General features: G+C 40.5%; 2 protein-coding genes across 2 annotated transcripts; one reads left to right on the top strand and one right to left on the bottom strand.

Moving 5' to 3' along the window:
* Positions 1 to 354: 354 nt before the first annotated feature.
* Positions 355 to 4509, bottom strand: LOC131237406 (DAG protein, chloroplastic-like). The gene is made up of 5 exons (XM_058235145.1): positions 4075 to 4509; positions 1290 to 1387; positions 1134 to 1199; positions 859 to 1035; positions 355 to 772 (listed from the first exon to the last, which is right to left on the bottom strand). Exons 1-4 carry the CDS (start codon positions 4452 to 4454, stop codon positions 860 to 862), a joined length of 720 nt encoding a protein of 239 aa, XP_058091128.1. The 5' UTR covers positions 4455 to 4509; the 3' UTR covers positions 355 to 772; position 859.
* Positions 4510 to 6459: 1950 nt separating this feature from the next.
* LOC131237398 (uncharacterized) lies at positions 6460 to 12144 on the top strand. The gene is made up of 2 exons (XM_058235138.1): positions 6460 to 7196; positions 11724 to 12144. The coding sequence occupies exon 1, from the start codon at positions 6512 to 6514 to the stop codon at positions 7193 to 7195; it is 684 nt and encodes a 227-aa protein (XP_058091121.1). The 5' UTR covers positions 6460 to 6511; the 3' UTR covers position 7196; positions 11724 to 12144.
* Positions 12145 to 20695: the final 8551 nt, after the last annotated feature.

The following is a 20695-nucleotide window of genomic DNA, read 5'->3' as shown; positions in this document are numbered from 1 at the left end:
TTGTTTAAATCCATACTTTGTAATCCCCACAGCTTCTTCCTAATCTTAAATCCCTAATGCACTCGCTAATGCACTTGAAAGAGCTTCTACCAGCATGTTTAGGTGATGCCTCCCCATCTGGTTTCTTAGCATACACCACCTCAACTTAATACCAGCAGTGGTAATGAAACTTGTTTCCACTTAACCTTCTTTTACTAAAATTAAAAAGGGCCAAGATGAATATCCACACCCACATCCACACCCAAAAGGATCATAAACAGAAACGAGTTCGACAATTTCTGAAAACAAGAATCGTGATATGACTTTTACCGAATTATTTCTATGTGCGCACAATGATACGAAAATAAAATTACATGATTCAATGTAACATTCTCATTAACATGAAAACTAATATAACAATACGAACAGAGTTGGATTAGCAACAAATCACAAGTCTTAGACTCTTACGGCTTAACAGAGCTGGGAATCATGCATAAGGCAGTTCATTACATGGTTAAATCATGTATTAAATATGTGGGTAGAAAAAGTTTCACGACAAAACTTACTCATAGAAAACATCTTTTTTCTCCAAATGGAAACACTATGGAGAACAAAACTGAATGTCATAGAAGATAAATATGAACAAACACTTAACAACAATACTACCCTACATCATATCCTAATCTCCAGTTAAATGGCCCACCATGACAGTTCTATCTCAAATCACATGAACTAGCAATGAATCATAAAAGTACGTAGGTTCCAACAGCCTCAAAAGAAAATATCCCGTAACCTGAAAATGTTACAAAAAAGGAAAAACAGTCAAAGCTGCATTTCTGTGGATAAGATGCGGAAACCATAACATGACTGGAAACCAACCTCATTCAGAGGGTGAGCTTGACCGAGGCACCTCTTGTCTGGCTTTTCTTCGCTCTGGTGGAGGGCCATCCCTCCTCCTTTCATATCTTCTGCTCTCGTATTTGGAATTGCTGCGCTGCTTCGGTTGATAAGTTGGGTATTTGCAGGGAATTATCTCCCCATTAATATACTTATCTCCTGAAAGAAGGCAAAAACAACAGAGGGAGAGAACACTCACTGATCTATTAATTATTTTAACTAGAAAACATTCTCTATGCACGCAGAAAATAACAAACCTCCATAGTCCTTGTTTTTCACATCGATGTATGAATCTGGCAATACCCAAAGAACTCCAGGCAATCCTGTGAAAACGACCATAAATAAATTCTCAAAAAACTCTAACATGTAAACAAGAAATCTTGGGAATAGAATGCCAAATGATGTTCACTTACCCTTGAATTTCTCTGATACTTCTTCAGATACAGTGCATTGAAATCCAGTGTAAGTGGTGGTACTAAAAGCATACATGTTCTTCTTGGCTTCTTCCATACTGCAATGGATATAACTTCCATCAGAAATGAAGACCCAACTATCAAATAAATTTCAGTAACTACCCCCAACTTTCAGCTTGAGACCGTCTCCTTCCCCAAAAGGTCTCTTCCTTTTCAAATGGCAACATTATCGTCCAGAACAAACTGTATCTGAAAATAAGGGTACATGATCTGCAAGAACCAAATCATGGTTGTGGGGGTATACTTCATATACATGCAGATTAAAATGGTGCACATGGAAAACATGTGCCTCAAGTGAACAGCCCCAATTTTTGGCTACCATATATGGGCTGTAAACCAAAAATCTACTGAAAAGATGGTGGTAATTGACTGATTAGTGGAAATTATCTAATGGAAAGCTCAATAGACAATAGCCAACAATCCAGATTGAATGAAGATTTATCCACCTATCTAAGATCAGGATCCTCTAATCAATCTGATTTTGGGTATATTCTCCATCTACAGTGGGTTGCATTATTTCAGTAGTCTAATTTTAAGGTTCATGTATGACACTATTAGCAATTTTTACCTGTATGAGCATGGAATGGCAGAACATGATTCACACGGCCAATCCCGACTAGTTGTGATAAGGCTTAGATGATGATCTGTATGAGCATGGCATCATGTACTCAACCAGAGTATCAAATTGCTCATGATAGTAAAAACATAAAAGCTACTCCCCACAAGAGTTCGTTTTGCCTATGTCATTACTTGGGATTGCCAGCATGTGTGGCTCCTTGGGTCTCACATGCAGAGATGGTCAGTTGATTAGGAACCCTCCATCTTTCCAGTGCGCCAATAAATGAGCTATGTTGCAAGAATCATGCTTCAACAGTAATCCTGCTCTTCGGTTTTCCATGTGGAATGTGAACCACTGAAAATGTTCATTTCAGTGTTCCATACTCATCTACACTTGGGATGGTAGAATCATCCATTCACCCTAAGATTCTTTTGGTGGTCCATATAGAGTAACGTCTAGAAGATGGATGGTACTAATCATGAGATCATGTCAACATGCGGGCACCAATATGGCAATGCATACCAGTCGTCCTAAATGGCAACACAGGCGAGACATTCAGCATTCACACTGACAGAAGATCGACTAAAGCCACACTGATAAAATGATTCTAACCATCTAATTTGTGGTTATAAAAGAGATGGCTATAAATATGATCAGTGGTCCCATTCAAATAGAGAAGTCAAATGTTGTTTAATCGGTGTAAATTCTGGGATATGATCCGTGGGGTGCATGGCTTGATCAAATGGCCATGTGTGTGTGTGTTCCATATGTACAATGGATGAGACACCACTTCTTAAATATGGTGTATAAACTACCCTACACAAAGTGTGGCATTCATGGTGCGCCGCAAACGCCGTTATGTAAAGGTAACAGTGGCAACAGTTACACGTTACAGGGTCATACCATAATGGCCGTTATGTAAAAAATGACCCGTAGAGGCTGTTACAGCCCTTGTAACGGCACCCCCACCCCCCCACCCCAAAAAAAAAATGCCGTAACGGCCTCGTAATGGTCCATTACGGGGCCAATACAAGTTCTTCGGGTTAAAAAAAAGAAGAAGAAGAGAGAAACCATAACAGCCATTACAACCCGAAACGTAAAGGTAACGGTGGTGGCTGTTATGGCCACCGTTACTGTTATGGAATACCTTGGTGGCATTTCCTTTGGATTTAAGGATAAAATATCTATACTTTCGTTGGGTATGATCATTCATACACATGTAGGCAGAAAATGCACAACTGGCACGCATGTATACCGACCCAAAAACGTACGTCTACCGTAGATGGGTCATTAACTAGGAATCACAGAAAAAAGATGATCCAACCTATTGTTAATCAAGCAAGCTGATCTCAAACCAATAAATTGTACTAGGCAAACTTGAACTGCAAACTATGCGACTTAAAAACCAAATTGAATGAACCTATGCAAACAAACTAATGTACTTAACCAAATGTCGATGCATGATTTTGCAAATTGACATGCAAACTCGTCGAACTTCAAATCAGGTGACTATGATTCAGATTGATAAGGGTCCAATGTATGGAGTAAACTGCTCCACCAAAGTACAGTTTTTTAGAATTATTTGCCTCTTAGTTTGTAAAAGTTGCAGCAGAAATTGTTAAACCCTAAAGCCCTCTTTGACTTTTTTTTTTTTTTTTGGAAGGATGCTAAAGCCCTCCTTGGTTTCCACTTAAAAATAAGTTCGTCTCATTTTATGAAACGAGTGATGTATTAGAGATTTTTGCAAGGATTCAAGATAATCTTGATAACAAAATGTATAAACTAGGATCTCTAATCTTCAAAAAATAAACTATTGTAATGCCCATGAAATTTATTATTATTATTATTTTTGTTTCTAGGTATTTCACACAACAATCAATTTGAGAATCCTAAGAGTACAATTTCTAATTAAAGGGAATCTACCAATTATATAAAGGAGTAGTAATTAAATGTGAGATCATAGATTAGCATGTGACACAATTTCACATATTACCACCAGCTAAATCAACAAATCAACAAAATAATATTCACACCCAATGTTTTTCATAAACGCTCGAACTATTTCCTAGTTGTGCAGAGTATAAAAGGGTTGTCTGAATCAAAACGAAGAGGTCCGAACATCATTTCCAAAAGAAGAAAGGAAAAGAAAATACAGATCGTATATACCTTCCCAATACGGTAGCGAGCGTATTGAGATACGTATCGATCATCTGCTCGCGCGTGGGGGCAGGATCCTTGGGGAATTCCATCACGATGAGCCAGTGGTTGTAATCGCAACCCGGGAGTAAGATTGTCTCCCTCGGCTCGTTGCTGCTGCTCCTCTTCGACGAGTAATCCCCGTCTACCGCTCCTCGAATCGCAGCCGTCCGATGGATGGCCCACCTAGATGTCGATGGTGCGGGGCGGGCGGAGAACGATGAGGATGCGAATCTTAGCTGAGAGATGGACGGTCGAATTGGGAGGGAAAATCTGAAGTTGTTGTCTGGAAGGAGGGGAGGTTGTGAGATTAGGGTTTGGGGGAGCAGAGAGGCGTTGATGGTCGCCATTGATTTGCAGAGAGAGAGAGAGAGAGAGAGAGAGAGAAGCACTGAGGAGACGATAAGGGCGAAGTTTGGATATTTTAAGTTGAGGAGTGGTAGCATGCACCTCGGGAGCACTCGAAATGGTTCTCCAACGGGTCCGCAACGACGGCCCTCAAACGGGTCCTGAATCCTGAATCTCCTGATGAACCATTTTGAAGAAATTTGGACCTCCGTTCGTAGATCCAGACCCTTGATCTTATTATACGTAGGATAGATCATGGATGGGCCATAAGGAAATTTTGACCATTTAAATGATCCTGATGATTTGGGGGAAGGCAAGGGATCAACAGTTAAAATTCAGTTATCAAAGTTCTTTGTTGGCTGGTAATGTCCCGGTAATGAGACTTGTGGCATCTGACATATCTATTGTGGGACCCGGACATTGAACGGTTTTTGATCAGTTTAGATGCGGCCAAACATAACAAGAGATCTGTTATAAGTGCTCTCGAGGTGTACCTACGGCAGGATATTTTCAGAGTTGGGGAGAGGATTAGTGGTTCACAGGAGCACCGTAAATTGTGGTTCGCCTCAATGGCATATCATGATGATCAGAACCGTCCAATAGATGGACCGCAATGTAGATGGACCATAAGCTGAAATGTTCAGTCCGAAGCGTTCGATGGTATCAAGTAGAGAATGGTATTGGATTCGCAGAAGGAGAGACAGGAGAGCTTCGCTGCGACACGTGCCAAAATGTTGCACACGTGTGACCAGCCACTTGTTGGAGTTGAACATGATCATGCCTTGCCAATCCACTCATTAGGTGAACTACTTTTGACGAGAAATGAAACCTCTAACGGTCCATATTCAACTTATTTATGTGGCCCATCTGAATCCTATGTGGTCCGCCCGCCTTGATTCATATCTCAGCCTTCTTCTCCTTTTCATCTTGACCATCAAATTGTTGATCACTGATCAGATAAACGGCATGGTTTTAATTCATGAAATTTTTAGGAACCTGATCCAATTCCGAAGATTTCACAAAAAATTCAACAGTTTAGATGGAGTTAAAAATCTGCCACGTGTACGTAGACGTGTTGCATGCCTATCGATCTCTGTAGACTGTCAGCATACAAAATCCGATAGTTATGATACTTAGGGTGTCAATGGGCCGGGCATGGGCCTGCAACATCATAATTTAGAAATGGGCTAGCCCGAGGAGTTCAAAATTCGGGCCAAGATCAACCCTAGGCCCGGCCCGTTTACAGCCCTAATGATACTCAGGCAACGCATTACGCTTGATACACACGCGGTCAGAAATGATACACGTGGCATACTTTTACTCGGAAGCGGTTTGCCTGTGACCTCACAGAGATATTCCTGTGACCGAGGCTCTGTAGGGCCCACGGGGATGTCTGTAACAAATCCATTCCGTCCATCTGTTTTGCAAGACCACAGAGGGATATGATTAAAAAAAATAGGCAGATCCAAAATTCATGTGGGCCATACACTCGAAAAAGTGTTGATTGAACGACTGAGGGTACCAGAAAGTTCTGTATCAGGATGATATTTATATATGTAATTTCTCTGAGCGGTAATAACCCCATGAACATTTTGGATAGAATATAAACATCCTGGTCAGCTCCAGGAAGGTTTCAACGGTGGACTTATCCATTCCCACTGTTTCCTTTGGGGTGGGTCACCTGAGTTCCGATATTCCTTATTTTTGCATTCCGATTCAATTGTTATCTTTAAAAAACAGATGGACGGAGTGGATTTATCACGGATATCTCTGTGGGCCCCACACAGCCCCACGCAATCCGCTTAACTAACTTGTGTAACTCATATTCACAGTACCAAAATCGGATTTGTTGAGTAATCCTAACTTTTTATTCGTGGACGCTCCTATATTGAGTTAGAACCATTGAATATTTTTCATGTCTAGAAAGATTAATTTTGATTTGCTTATAGTGCCTGTGTATCATAAAGCATCCACTCCCAGAGTATAAAAGATTTTCAACCAAATTCCCTGTCGTCTTCACCTTCGAGAGCTCTCTGTCTCTGTCTCTGTCTGTCTCTTCATGGAGAGGCACATCCAAACCCTTCTCAACCGCTTATCCTACGCGTCCATCACCATGGCCACCGTCACCTTGATCTTACTCTTCTCTCAATCCCCTTCCCAATGCACAACCGGGCCCCACCACCCCTACCATATCCCCTTTCCCAAATCCTCCTGCCAATCCAACCAACGCCAAATCCTCACCGTCCAAAAGAAGACCCAAAAACTCCACTCCTCCTCCCACTGGCGCAACATGGTGGCCGCCCACATCCCATACTTCCAGACCCTTCGATCAAAAGGATTCGTATCCAACGATTCCAACGTCCTCTGCGTCTCCGCCGGAGCCGGCCACGAAGTCATGGCCCTGATGGAGACCGGCGTCGATGACGTCACCGGTGTGGAGGTCATTGACTCCCCGCCGCTCGTGAGCCGGGCCGACCCGCACGATCTCCCGTTCTTCGACGGGGTCTTTGACATTGGGTTCAGCGCTCACCTGGGGGAATCGCTCTTCCCGGATCGGTTCGTGGCGGAGCTGGAACGGACTCTCAGGATTGGCGGGGCTTGCATTCTGTTGGTGGAGATGGGGGAGGACGTTGGCGCAATTAGGGGTTTGTTTCAGGGGTCGACGTTTGTGGGATCGGAGAATGTTACGTTGGTGGGGTCGAAATTCATGCAGATTATAATGAGAAAGAAGAAATTTTCTTGAGGTAATCTTTTCCTTTTTTTTTTTTTTTTGTGAATTAATGTAATTCTTGCGGATACTGAAAAAAACTGTAAGGTGCTGTTTGGATGGCTGTAAAATTTCTCTTGATGAGTTAAAAAAAAAAAGACTGTTGGGCCTATAATCGCATTACCTGTAATCTGAAAAATATCAAAATGGTCGTGATTCTATAAGCTCCAGTAACTTGGAAAGGGTTTATAGGCAATTACAGGCATCCATACAACTCTTATAATGTCTTTGCTTGTAAATCCTTCGCTACGAAAGAATTCTACTGGCATCAAAATGACCCTAAGATGTTTGGATTGAGAGAAAACATTAGAAATGGTGATTGATCGGGGTGATTCACGCCCGGCAATTCACCCTATTAATGCTACAAGCATCCTACTACGTTTAATGTGAGACGAATCCTTTTTAAGAACATGTAACAAAAAGCACCTTTGGTATGGGTCCATCATGATGTCTTTGTGAAATCCACTTCTTCGTCATTTTCTCTAAACATTTTGTGACGTGAGCCCAAGAATCAGGCCTATTTGAAGGTTAAGTAGGCTGTGCCATATGAATAGTGGGAGCAGAGACACCCACCATTGAAGCCTTTCTAGGGCCCACAGTAATGCATATTTGGGATCCAACCCATCATAAGATTATTATCAATAAGATGAAGGAAAACTGCTGATACAGGAATGATCCAAAACTTTCTCAGGCCCAAACAGGCTTCACCGGTGAGCATCTTGTCCTTGCTTTTCGCTGTGATGTTGCCCACTTGAGTTTTGTTAGGCTTGATTTTTGGGCTCACATCCTAACATGAGTTGGTGAAAATGATAAATGGAGTGGGTTTCACATGGATTTCGCAATGTGCACAGCACGTGATTTTCATTGCATGTGTCTTTGTAAAGATTCATTCTCACATTGAATGTGGCAGGACGTGTTGCATTAGAATGTAATTTGATTTGCATTTCCAAGGTTTAATTAAAAAGATGTAGATATCAATATCTCCCATTAAAAAAAAATAGTTAAATGTTGACTTCCAAGGTTATCAGAGACATGTTCCACCCTTTGATTGTTGACCTTTAAACATTTCCATGAAAAACTGCACTCCAAACCTAACAACCGAACTATTGTTGGATTCCACGGTCTTCCATTCACTAAGGAAACAGCCCTAAGAGAAATGATCACATACAGGCATATCTTTACCACCAATATGTCAGCGTGTAGGAAATCCCAGTTGTGCAGAAGATGGGCCACACATCAGCCTAATTCTTCCTTAGGTGGGCCATGACGGTGAGTCAGACCATCCTCTGTCCATTGATTTTGATGGTGTTCCCTGCCTGACGAGTGGACCAGTCTGATTTTTCCCCAGCTGGTCTTCATGATGTGGCCTACCTTTCACATGGCTCCGATTTCCCATGGCACACTTGCCTGATTCCTGAAAGACAGCTGGATGTGAAAGAACTTCACACTATCTTATTTGATCATTTATCAAAATCTAATTCTTCATTGTCTTTTTTTGTCATTTGCTATGAATCTCATGATGGTGGTCAAGTTGAAGAATTCAATCTAGTTTTAAGAGAGAAGGGGTTAGAGTACAATGTGCTTGCGACACGTAGGTCATTCGTTTGGGGGATGCAGAAAAAATTTTGAAACCACTAGATAGAACACTATTATCAGTCGAAAAATGAAAGAAAGAACACTATTGAATGTCAGAAACTCATATTTCATTTTCGTGCTTTGAGGATCAAAACAACTGGCTTTGAGAATCACAACAACTGGCTTTGAGGATCACAACTGGCTTTGAGAATCACACCCAAAGAGTTGAGAAATCACTGCTCGAAGCAAGTTGCTAATAAGTTGAGGAATTAAAGTGTGTGAGACCATAGTCTAGCTCGAGTCCTTTTTAGATCTCATACCTCCAAATAATGAATGCTTGATCTTAACGAAGTAACTTGGAATCAATTCCATCATGAGATAGTTTTTGCATTCAAGAAAAGTAGCGACGACACTTGGAACCAATGGGTATAGATTGGCCTCCCTTCTGCAAAACTGGCAAAAGCTTAACAGATGACTTAATTGTAGGGAACCTTCTGTACAAGGAGGTGCTCCCGTTTCCTAAGCATTCGCACATTTTGAGAACCACCGGGTTCTGCCACTCCCACCATCCAAGCAGTTGGGCTAATGCTTTCTTGATCTTGCCTTTCATTTCCTTTCACTTCAGTTCTTTCTTTCTTTCTTTTCTATTTTTTATTGATAACTCAAACTTTTTTTTTAGAAAGAAAAATTTCAACTGCCGGAGATTAATATAAAAATAAGGAATGTTCTTTCAACACCCTTCCTAGCTAGAACAGCAGCAAATTTCCTTCCCACCATGTGGGAAAATTAAATGGGACGTCCCCTACTGCCCCGTTTGAACATCTTTCACCGACATAGCTAACCTCCAAGGATACATTTCTTCTGATTTGGCCTAGTTTATAACATTGGCAGACTGCCCCTCAGCAATGATTGGATAGTGGCCCAAACAGATAGCCTGTCCACACTGCCCTTTTCTCAGCCTCATTTGAATTGGCTATTGCATTAGGGCCCGAAATGAAAATCTTCTCATTCTTCCTGCCTTGTCGTGAACAACGCCAACAATCTTGGCAAGAGCTGGGTTTCCTTCGGAACTGCCATCAGAATAGTGCTTCAGCATCCTAGTCTGTGGATGTTTACATGTGACAAGCCTCTTCTCACTGGACTGACTAGCGCCCCTCACTTCTGACCACCCTCTTGTTGAGGCCCCCCACGTCCCTTAAAGGGCCCATTTGGACTTAAATTTTTTTTTTATTTTTTTTCAGTACTGTTTAGTTTTAAGTGATTTTGATAGTTTATCCATCATCGTGGAGTTGATTTATTATACAATGCTCAGGTTGAATGTTTGTAGAATATAGTTGATAAGATGGGACCACCATGGATGATCCATCCACCAATAATCTCCCAGATTCAAAAGATCTAACTATTCAGTAGGTGGCTTTACAATTCACGTTTAACCAAAAAGGTCCAAATATTCGATGGATAGGATCTTCCTGCCTGGAAACTTCTGTTGCATGGGCCATCTGCTGTGAGGCCCATCATATCTAATGGTTGACATCTCTGAACCACGAGCCCATTTGTGCTGGTTGATGGGAGGCTCCCTTTGAATATACGGACCAGCATGATGCATTGACCTTGAATGGCCATGATCCATCAAGGCATTCATATGGAAGGATTAGCTAGTTCTTGAGCGGTCTTGAGGGGAGCTAAATCTCTACCGTATGTGTACGTGGTGGATCCAAACCGTTCATCTGGTGGGTCATCTATCTTGTTCACTTGTGCTATGATCCAACCAAATGAAAATCAACACATTCATCATACTATTCTTAGGGGTCATTGGGCAACTTGGAATTTGTAAGCTAAAATTTGCTATCCCTTACCTTAAAATGCAATACATGGTACATAGCTCCTGTGAAATGGTAATTGGTGATATAGCTGGGACTCATCCTCGCGGCCTAATTCTTATAAGAATAAGAAGAATACTGTTTTGATCATGGCTCCAAGTAAAAACTTAGGATTGTCAATGGGCCTAATTCTTATAAGAATAAGAAGAATCCTGTTTTGATCATGGCTCTAAGGAAAAACTTAGGACTGTCAATGGGCCTAATTGTTATAAGAATAAGAAGAATACTGTTTTGATCATGTCTCTATGGAAAAAGTTAGGACTGTCAAGGGACTGGGCATGATGATGGGCTCTCAGTTAGAGCCGCTACTAGCTCAATTCAGGTACCATTTAGCATGGGAGCTAGAAACCATGCCATCTCAATGAAATTGACTCTCAAGAAACCACCCTGATGCTGTGGGGCCTGAGCGCGTGCATGTGCAAGGTTGCTTGCTTGATATACCCTTGTTTTTCAATACAAAGGATTAGTGAGGGTTTTTTAATATAAAGGCTTAGTTTTGTTAACAACTTTTTGGGATAAAATTGAATGCAAATAAGGCAAGTTGATTAACAAAAGGCAAAAATTAAATTTACTAGATTTTTTAAAACTTTCTTTTTAAATCCTTTTAATCTAACACTTTATTGTTGTGAATTTGCGATGGCGCTTATTTTTCGCTTCTCTCCCTGCATCTCAAACTAGCGAAACTCAATGATTCTTTTGTAATCTCACATGCTGTGAAATCATAGACACCATGATTGGTCACATGTGTGATCATTTAGGTAATCAACTTGATCAGAAATTAGAGAATACTGGGATATGTGGGTCCACCCTTTTTGTGTCCCCCCTATTTCTTCATCATTGTCATCATCGTAGCCTTGTGTCCCAGCTATTCAAGGCTGGATTGACAAATCTTGCTTTTTCAATCATGGGATTTGTCTGATAAATTATGACTATATTGTTGAATGCTTGGTATGTTGAGAAATCATCCATTTTGGTTGGAATCCAAAGCTTCCTTCATCTTTTTGACTGGATTTTCAATTGCTATAGTCATTTTCATTAGCATTTTGCAGAACCTTAGATATTCAAGAAAACCAAAGAAGAAGAAGAAGAAGAAGAGGACAGAGAGCATACTGAATCATGCAGATTCTATTATAATATTCTAAGTGGGGCAAGCAAATAGATGGTTAGAACTAAAGATGAAGCCCATTTCAAATTCTACACGAAATGTCCAGTAACTAAGAAGCTAAAAGCACAAAGGTCAGATGGGACCCATGATTTCTTAACACACAAGAAAGAAAAGCTAGGAACCTAAAATGTCAATTTCATGTTATTATCGACTTTTCAACATTTTCATGAAAAATTGCATTCTAGACCAGATGTATTAGTACACCATACATTGGGACTATATATGTTGGATCTAATGTCTGATAACCATTTGCAACATGGGTGGTCCCCGATTTGAGTACCTTAAGCAATTTGATTATTTTGACATTTTTCGTTCGAATACAAACCGTCTACTTAGCCATTGATTCAAAGGCCTGGGATTTTCCAGGATTTTTGAGGTAGCCCATTGGTCATTAGGTGAGCCACAGTTATGTATGTTAAGTTAGACCATCATAAAGGTGTGGTCCCCATGATGAGCAGGCTGGCTTGGTTTTTGTCTGTTGGTCTTCATGGTGGACCCTTACAGTTGCATGGGATGGAGGGTCTACCACGGACTGGATCCACAATTTATAAATGCAGTCACACGAATAGCTAATTAAGAAGTCTGGCTTGGACGGCTTTGGGTCCACGTATTAAATAACGAGCCATCCAATGTTAAATAAGTTGGGTTGGGCTAGTTTCGACCTTCTTGTTAGTCCTTCAGCAATGATGCGACCCAAGTCCAGTCCAATCAGTTATTGTGCCTATAACTCGGTCCTGGTTCCAACTCAGTCCGATTGTCCTCAAGGTTCTACGGCTCTGCTACTCGGATTGACCTGCTCGGCCCATGTCAAACCCCTATTTTCAATACTGACTCGTTGTGACTAACTGGTTTGGACTTGACCGAGTCTGAGTCAACTCAGATGACTGCATCCACGCCCAGTCCAATTAACTGGATCCAGATTTTAGGTCCGGTATTCCATCCCAAGCCCAGCCTAGAAGCAGGTCAGGCCTAAAATTGGATGGGATGGACGAGACTGGCCCATGGTCCATGACGCGGGTTGGGCGGGGCTAGTTTAGTCTAATTTCTGTTGTCAGATGGCTTTAATATATTTAAAACAGGGTTTGTCAATAGCATCGAGAGATCACTAGATCCCATTGAGCATATGTTGATCCCATCAACAGTTCACTTAATCCTATTAAGAAATTCGGGAAAATTTTCAGTTGCTTGCTAGATGGTTTTTGGAATGCCATTCGATCCCATCGACCTACCCTCGATAGTTGTCGATCCTATCCAAGGTCCTATCGACAAACGCATATGATTTTGTAGAAATGCATATTTTGTTTTCTAATTCGATTGTAGCTTTATATGAGGGGCTATGAATCTCATACAAAGCGCTTACATAACAAGATGGAAAGCAAAGCTACAATTTTGTGAATGAATTTTGGAGTTGGACGGATCTTTTGTAATTTCACTTTCATGATAGATTTGCCATTGCTTTGTGCTGTGATTTTCTTCCACAAGTGTTTTTCTAAGTAAAATCATGTGATTTTTGTGTGTTTATGTTGTGTCTAATTTTATTTTGTTTGATTGAATTCGGATTTACTTTCATGTGATTCCCAACAGTTTCCACCCTGGTTGGGTGCAACCCCAGGATATATAATATGGAGAGGATGTGCATTCGATGTATCTGGGAACCACCTAGCACTATGGTTCCCTGAAGATTTAATTGGGCCACGTGTTGCTTTATGAGATGCCATTAAGAAATTATGTTTGAAAGTTATTCAACCTTATCCCTACAATGCATGTTCTTCAGATTTACATTGCTATCAATATTTAAAAACTCGATGATTTGTCACAAATCTGCGGTGTTTTGCTGCAGACTCTCTCTCTCTCTCTCTCTCTCAAGCCAGTTAATAACTCACAAGTTGACTCGTCACTCAGTCTCTCAAGCCAATAAATAACTCCTGATTTTATTTTTTTTAAAAATAGAAAAAGAAAAAAGAAAAGAGATAAAGAAAGAAGAGAGAAGGTAATGAATCCTGCAGATTGTTCCATGGTGTTCTAAGTGGGGAAGCAAATGGATGGTTACAACTAAAGACAGCTCATTTCAAATTCCACAGGAAATGTCGAGTAACTGAGATGCTAAATCACAAGGACAGATGGGACCAATGATCATTTCTTAATGCATAGGCGAAAACTAGGACCCATGATTGCATGTCGTCCGAACAACAGTTTGGATAGCTAAGCACAAACCAGACCCAACGGATATAGTCCTGATGCAACCTATTGCAATAGGTAGGGATGTAATCCATCAAACCTCATCTCATTTTTAAATTATCTGAGGATTCCGTGTAGGTAGGACATTCCTGCAAGCATAGAATGTGCATTTCCGTAGGACATGCAAAAGGCAGACCCGGTCTTAAGATCAACTGTCTCAAAAATCAGGAAGGTCCACTCATAAAATGAGCCACACCTATGCATGTTTCGTTAGACCATCATCTGTCCATCGATTCCGAAGGTGTTGCTGTAGGTGTGGCTGTGACCCACATGATGAGCAAGCTGGCTTGGTTTTTGTCTGTTGGTCTTCATGGTGGACCCCACCACCTGTCCGAGAAACTTTTCTTTGATTTCTGAAGATCCGGGCGGTTCGTTTTGCCTGCCTCACCATGTATGCTTCTTAGCAACATGTACCTCACCCTCTATTTTTGCCTTATGAACGGGGCCCACCTAATGATCAAATATTCATGTAGTACAATGCACATTCTATATTGGCCTGGCTCTCCCGAGTGAGGGGGAGGTCTGACCAAATACGAGTCAACTCAGTCAAGCTGCATCAGACCCGTCCGAGTCTTAAAACCATGGTCTAGGCTGCCTTGAAAGCATGATTTGACTTGAGTCCGGCTGACAGGCTCTTAGTCACAACCCAGCCCCATTGCAATTAACTGTACCCAGACCGTTGGTCAGATATTACATTCCAGGTCAGGCCTAAAACCGTACGGACCAGACTGGCCCATGAGTTGGGCAGGGCCAGCGTAGTCTAGTTTCCACCCTCGTTGGGTGCAACCCGAGGTTATATGATATGTGAAGTGGATGGATCCTTGCTCCGGTGGTAGACTCCCTGGAGTTTCAACACCCAGTCAAGGGTTCCAGTATCCATAGGTGGTGAAATCCCACTACGGCGTGAGTGTGGGGTGTGTGAGCGAGTGTTAAAACAAATAAAAATAAAAATGTGGAGTGGATATGTATTCAGTGTGTTTGGGAGCTACTGCAGCACCATGTTTTCCTGATGATTTGATTAGCCCATGTGCTGCTTTCAGAGATAGTATCAAGAAAATATATTTGAAAGTTGGTCGGTTAGACATATGGCTAACCATGACCTTATCTCTGACAATGCTATCTGTTGGGGAAAAAATAGAATAAGTTTAGAGACTCGACTATGAAATGGACCAACTCTACTGATGCCGCCTGGGAATCCGAGGCAACAAGCCGGACCGAGGCAAGTAAACTAAACGCCTAAAGGAAAGACTTAGCTTGGATTGTGGGAAATGAATCCTGACCGAGACTTACAAAGTCGTGAGTCACAAGGCGGAGTACATAAGATGCATAAAGTTGACTCGGTAAATGAGGCAACAACATCCAAAGAGGCCGATTAAGGCCCGAGGCTCAGAAGCCACCCGACCGACTATAAAACCGACCCATATTTAGGTAGGTTACAGAGTCGGATATTGGATCAAGAGAGGATACCGATTACGAATCGGTTCCATTTCATCCGACAGAAGGTGAACAGTTTTATCCTTGTAATTAGTTGAGACTCATTCATCTCTAGAGTCGGATAAGACCAAGCCAAGCAAGGAAAAGACGGTGTAAATGAAAATACCGTCCCAAAAATCTAGTAAAAGGATCCCCGATCCCGAAGGTCTCGGAATCAGATGGAGACAAAAAACGGATTGATACCGAATCTCCGAGATATCAGGAAAAGAATCCCTGCACGATGAGACCCTCCCATTCCTATAAATATAGGAAACCTCCAAGGTGAAAGGTACGCAAAAACTATTCCAAACTATCCTCTCACACGATTTTGTCTCTGACTTTAGCATAGGAGGGTCCCCGGCTCTAGCCAGGGTTTCCTTTGTCTCCTTCTTGTGCAGGTGATAGGATAGAGGAGGATGCACCAGTTTTTTTGCATCAACACTATCAATGTTTAAAAAATCTTTGAATTGCTACAAAGATATGGCATTTTTCCACGTACTCTCTCTGTCAAGCCAATTAATAACTCACAAGTTTGACTCACCATGGAGACCAAGTAAACACATCCCAAAAGTAAACATGTCCCAAGTGATGTTCCCACCAGCATCACCATGAAACATAAAGAAATTTCAAGGACTTAGTCCATCTTATGTATATAATGCCTGGAAATTGATGCTCTCACCAACGTAACCCTGAAATATAAAGAAATCTCTAGGACTTCGTCCATCTTATGTATTATAACACCAATTTTTTTTTGAGAATGCTACGTAAGATTTGCATGTTATTATCCTATAAAGAAGTAGTTTATGTAAAACACTCTACACCCTCTTCTTTTGTCCTTTCTTTTCTAAGGAATACATGGCTTTCAAGACTTCTTTACCCTTTTACTTCCTACTTTTTGTTGCTCTGATACTCTTTGTCACAGCGACAGAGAAAGCAGTGAAGCATGGTTATTATTACTGTCAGATTCTTACTGGTCTTAAGAATATTTACTAATTACTACCTCATTAATATGCTATTTATATCTTAATACTTATTTAAATTAAGTTTTCATTAAGCTACTTTATTAATTAAGTTAATTGTTATAGCAATACCTTCCGTTAGTTTTCTCTAAATTCCGTTAGCTTTTTTCATGAATAACAAAAATACCACTAATTCAAATTAATTGTACCTTTGGGGTAAGCAGATTGCGTCTTACCCCATCTGGACAATTATCCGTCTAGGCAAGGCTATGTGGGGCCCATAATGATGTATGGGTTTTATCTACACCGTCCATCCACTTTTCCATATCATTTTAGGATATTAATTAAAAAATGAGGCAGATCCAAGGCTCAAGTGGACCACACAGCGGGGATTGAATTCCCATCATTAAAAATTTCTGGTGAGCGGTGGAAGTTTTCAATCAATGTAATATTTTTGTTTTCCCTTCATCCAAGTTTATATGACCTGAATAGGTTGGATGGAAAATAAACATCATGATAGCATACAGGAAGGTTTCAATGGTCAGTTTTATCATCGCCCCTGCTTCCTATGGTGCAGTCCACTTGAGCATTGGAAGTGCCTAATTTTTAGACTTATACCCTGAGATGATTTGGAAAAATGGATGGACAACGCGGAAAAAGCCTATGCATCATGGTGGGCCCCACAGAGCCCCTACATCAGAGTATAAGTCTAAATTAGGTTAGCTTTTTCATAAATGAGAAAGATACCCTCTGATTACTTTGATTAATGAAGTGGCTTAATGAGAAGTTAAATAGGTAACAGGATGTAAACACCCTATTAATGAGGTAATATTATGTCAAAATCCCTATTTATCATTCATGTAAGAGAAATGCTCCAGTGCTCTCTGAGAATGCTAACAGTTATAATGCTCCTAGCTACATCGGTTCACTTGGACAGTTCCATCTTTCAATCGGAACTATCCATTTATGTCCATAGTATATTCCACAAACTATTATGCAAAAATTCTATAGATCCGACGGCCAATCCATCTTTGGTTTGGCATTATTTTCTACACCCATCCATCTTCAAAGCCAAGGATTTGATGGTTACAATTCCCTAATAAAAATAATTCTTCAGAATCATAAGCAATCCATGATTGGTCCTAACAAATGGATGGATCAAATTGTTGATTGGACCTATTTTTGTGCAGCGAACGTAACCGTACTTATTAATTAGTTCTTGTTTTTTTTTTTTTCCTCTACAAATAACTTACAAGCTTTCATGTGTCATGTAGGATCTAACCCATCCAATATGTTGCCTACATTACGAGGATCATCTTTTGCAAAAATTATCTACATTTACTCATCAGGTTGACCACACTTGTATTTTGTTATTTATCAATGGCTAAGAAACTGTTTAAAATGGTGTGGTCCACCTGATAAGTGGATGCGGTTGATTTTTGGTAAAGTGAGATCCTCACAGTGGAGAGAACTGAATGGTAGGGTTGGATGTCGTACACGCATGGTTGGTTGGAAGTTATTTGTTGGGTGGACAGCAAATCATGGCCAAAGTGGTTGGTTTTGAGACCTTCTCAATATAGTTTAAAAGCTAAGAAAAACTAACTCTTATCCATTGATGATGCGTATCTGATATTGATGGATTCCGGGAACCACACACATCAATGGATCCATGACTGTGGGGCCCACTGTGATGTATAACTAAGCAATGAGATTTAAACCCTAATTTGTGGTTTTTGGCCACAACATTGTTTCTTGCAAAGGGCTGATACTGTTGCGTTTTGAGGCTATAGAATCTCATGCATGGATTGTTGTTGCATGAATCTTCTATTTTAGGTCCGGCCTTTGAATCTAGCCATTTTGCAGGCACTTTTTGAGTTCTAAAATAGCTAATTTGTTTTATTTATATATGTTTGTGGGGATATGAGGTCCACCACATGGGAGCTTTCCACGAGGTCGAGCTTTGTGAATCCTACCATGATGTGTATCGGACATCCACACTCTGCATTAGGGGTCTCTCTCTCTTTTATTATTATTATTATTATTATTTATTATTATTATACACACACACACACCCCCACACACTCACGCTAGTGGAATATCACCACCTATGAATACTGGAACTCTTGACTGGGTGTTGAAACTCCAAAGAGTCTACCACCTAAGCAAGAGTAGTCTCCTCTAAGTTATGGGATGTCTCCGAAATCAATCATATATATTCAGAATTCAAGTAGGGTACACCATATGAAATCATGACTAAAACATTTGAAAGCACTTGGTGGGGCGCCTTTTGAGTTTTGGAATGGCCTTAAATTTGGTGTGACCCAACGTCCAAGTGGGACACACAACGAATGAGCTGGATGTCTGAACCACCTCTCAGTGGGCCCTATAAACAATCATAAAGGTTAAAATGGGTGAGCATCTACTTTCAACCATTATTCAACACACATCACGCTGGGACCACAGAGCTTGACTTCATGGGAAGCTCCATGAGGTCAACCTTAAGCTCTGTAGGCCCCACTGTGATGTGTGTTTTGCACCGAAAAAATGGTGTGATGTATGTTTTAAAAAGCCAAAAAGAAAAAGAAAAAGAGAGGCTAGGGAAATGTTTTCGAGCTCATCTCTGAAGTTAAATCATATTATACTCAAAAGTATGCATCTCTGACTTTACAAGATTTCCATTTTCTATAGCTGAATTCCTAACTAAATTAATTTTTTGGTTGTACTATACTTTTAAGGTGTGCCCATGGGTGCGCGTGTTGGTGTGTAAAAAAAAAATAAGTGCCCATGTGGTGCGCGCGCATGTGTGAGTGTGTAAAAAAGAAGAAAAGAAGAAAAAAATAAAATGGAGGAATCATGTAATGGGTCCAGCTTCATGGCTTAGTGGTAGATGGAGTATGTTTCAACACTGAGGTCATGGTATTGAGTGCCCATGTGGTGTGAGTGGGTGCTTGTGTGAGTTTGTAAAACACACCAAAAAATAAAAAACACAAAGAAGAAGAGTAACCCAAATAAGTTTCTGATTTCTTGAAAGATAACATGTGCTTGAATAACAAACTTGAGCTTTTGCTCTTACCGTGCCATTGCTCATTTTCACTAGTTGTTTGCAGAGGTAAAGGGCATGGGTGATCTGTAATGGTAACTGGCCCAGACCAAAAATGAGGCAACAAGGTCGCTGTAGACGTCGTAACAAAATTCTCGGAATGGGTTTACGCATTACGACGAGCAATGAAAGGAGCAAGCGCTATGAGAAAAAAGTTCATAAAATCAATGAAACTTTGCAACAAGCAATCAACCACAATTGTCTCTCTGGTCTAACTAGCTTAGAATGTAACAAAAATCAGAGCTACTCCTGCTGCAGTACTGCACAGATCTAAGTTGCGCTGTTACGTGCTTCAATGAAAACAACTATACGTCGTGTATAAATTACCAGTGTATTGGAGCCAACGAGTGAGGGTACACAACAACTGGACCAATCTGGGTATTATCTATATACACTTATATTTATAATTATGTTTTAATGGGGAATGATGATATTGGCATTTCCTATCTATGATCTGATATTTGCTTTAGAGCTTATAGAAAACTTAGTTGGTAATTATTTAAGACTAATCTTTTAGTCATGCTCTCTAGGAATTTTTATGGTATTAGATGTATGGGTTTGTTTTTGAGTTTATACTGTATGGGTGTTTGGCTTAGTTGAACTGGTTTCCACTGTGCTCTTACAGGATGCGATATTATATAATTTTATAAGGTTTGTTAATTATATGGGAGAAGAAGAAATCACCATCTTATGTATCTTTTCTCAAAATAACACGGTATTACGATGTATGATGTAAGGAAGAGCGTGAAGAGATAATGAGAAAGGTCACCATTTTCCTCAGCGAATAAAACCTTGAATTCACAAGGTATTTTCTTAAATCCCCCCAAAAAAAAACAAGACTGAGTACACTACTAATAAAGAATAAATTTCTCCATATCTGAATTGATTTTTTTTTTTAACCAGACACACCTGAGGCCCAATTACATCATGCCTTACCTTAGGTAGGACTGGGCCCGGTTCCAACGAACTACTTGCATTTCCATTTAGGCTTCTTTTGTTATAACCATGCTAAGAGTTCAGAGCAAGAAAGTCTAGCTTTCCCTCTTTCCTTCTTTTTCTTTATCTTTTCTCCTCCCCTTCTTCATC

This window comes from Magnolia sinica, chromosome 1 (genome assembly GCF_029962835.1).
Source record: "Magnolia sinica isolate HGM2019 chromosome 1, MsV1, whole genome shotgun sequence".
NCBI lineage: Eukaryota > Viridiplantae > Streptophyta > Magnoliopsida > Magnoliales > Magnoliaceae > Magnolia > Magnolia sinica.
This window is presented reverse-complemented; position numbering and strand designations above follow the sequence as displayed.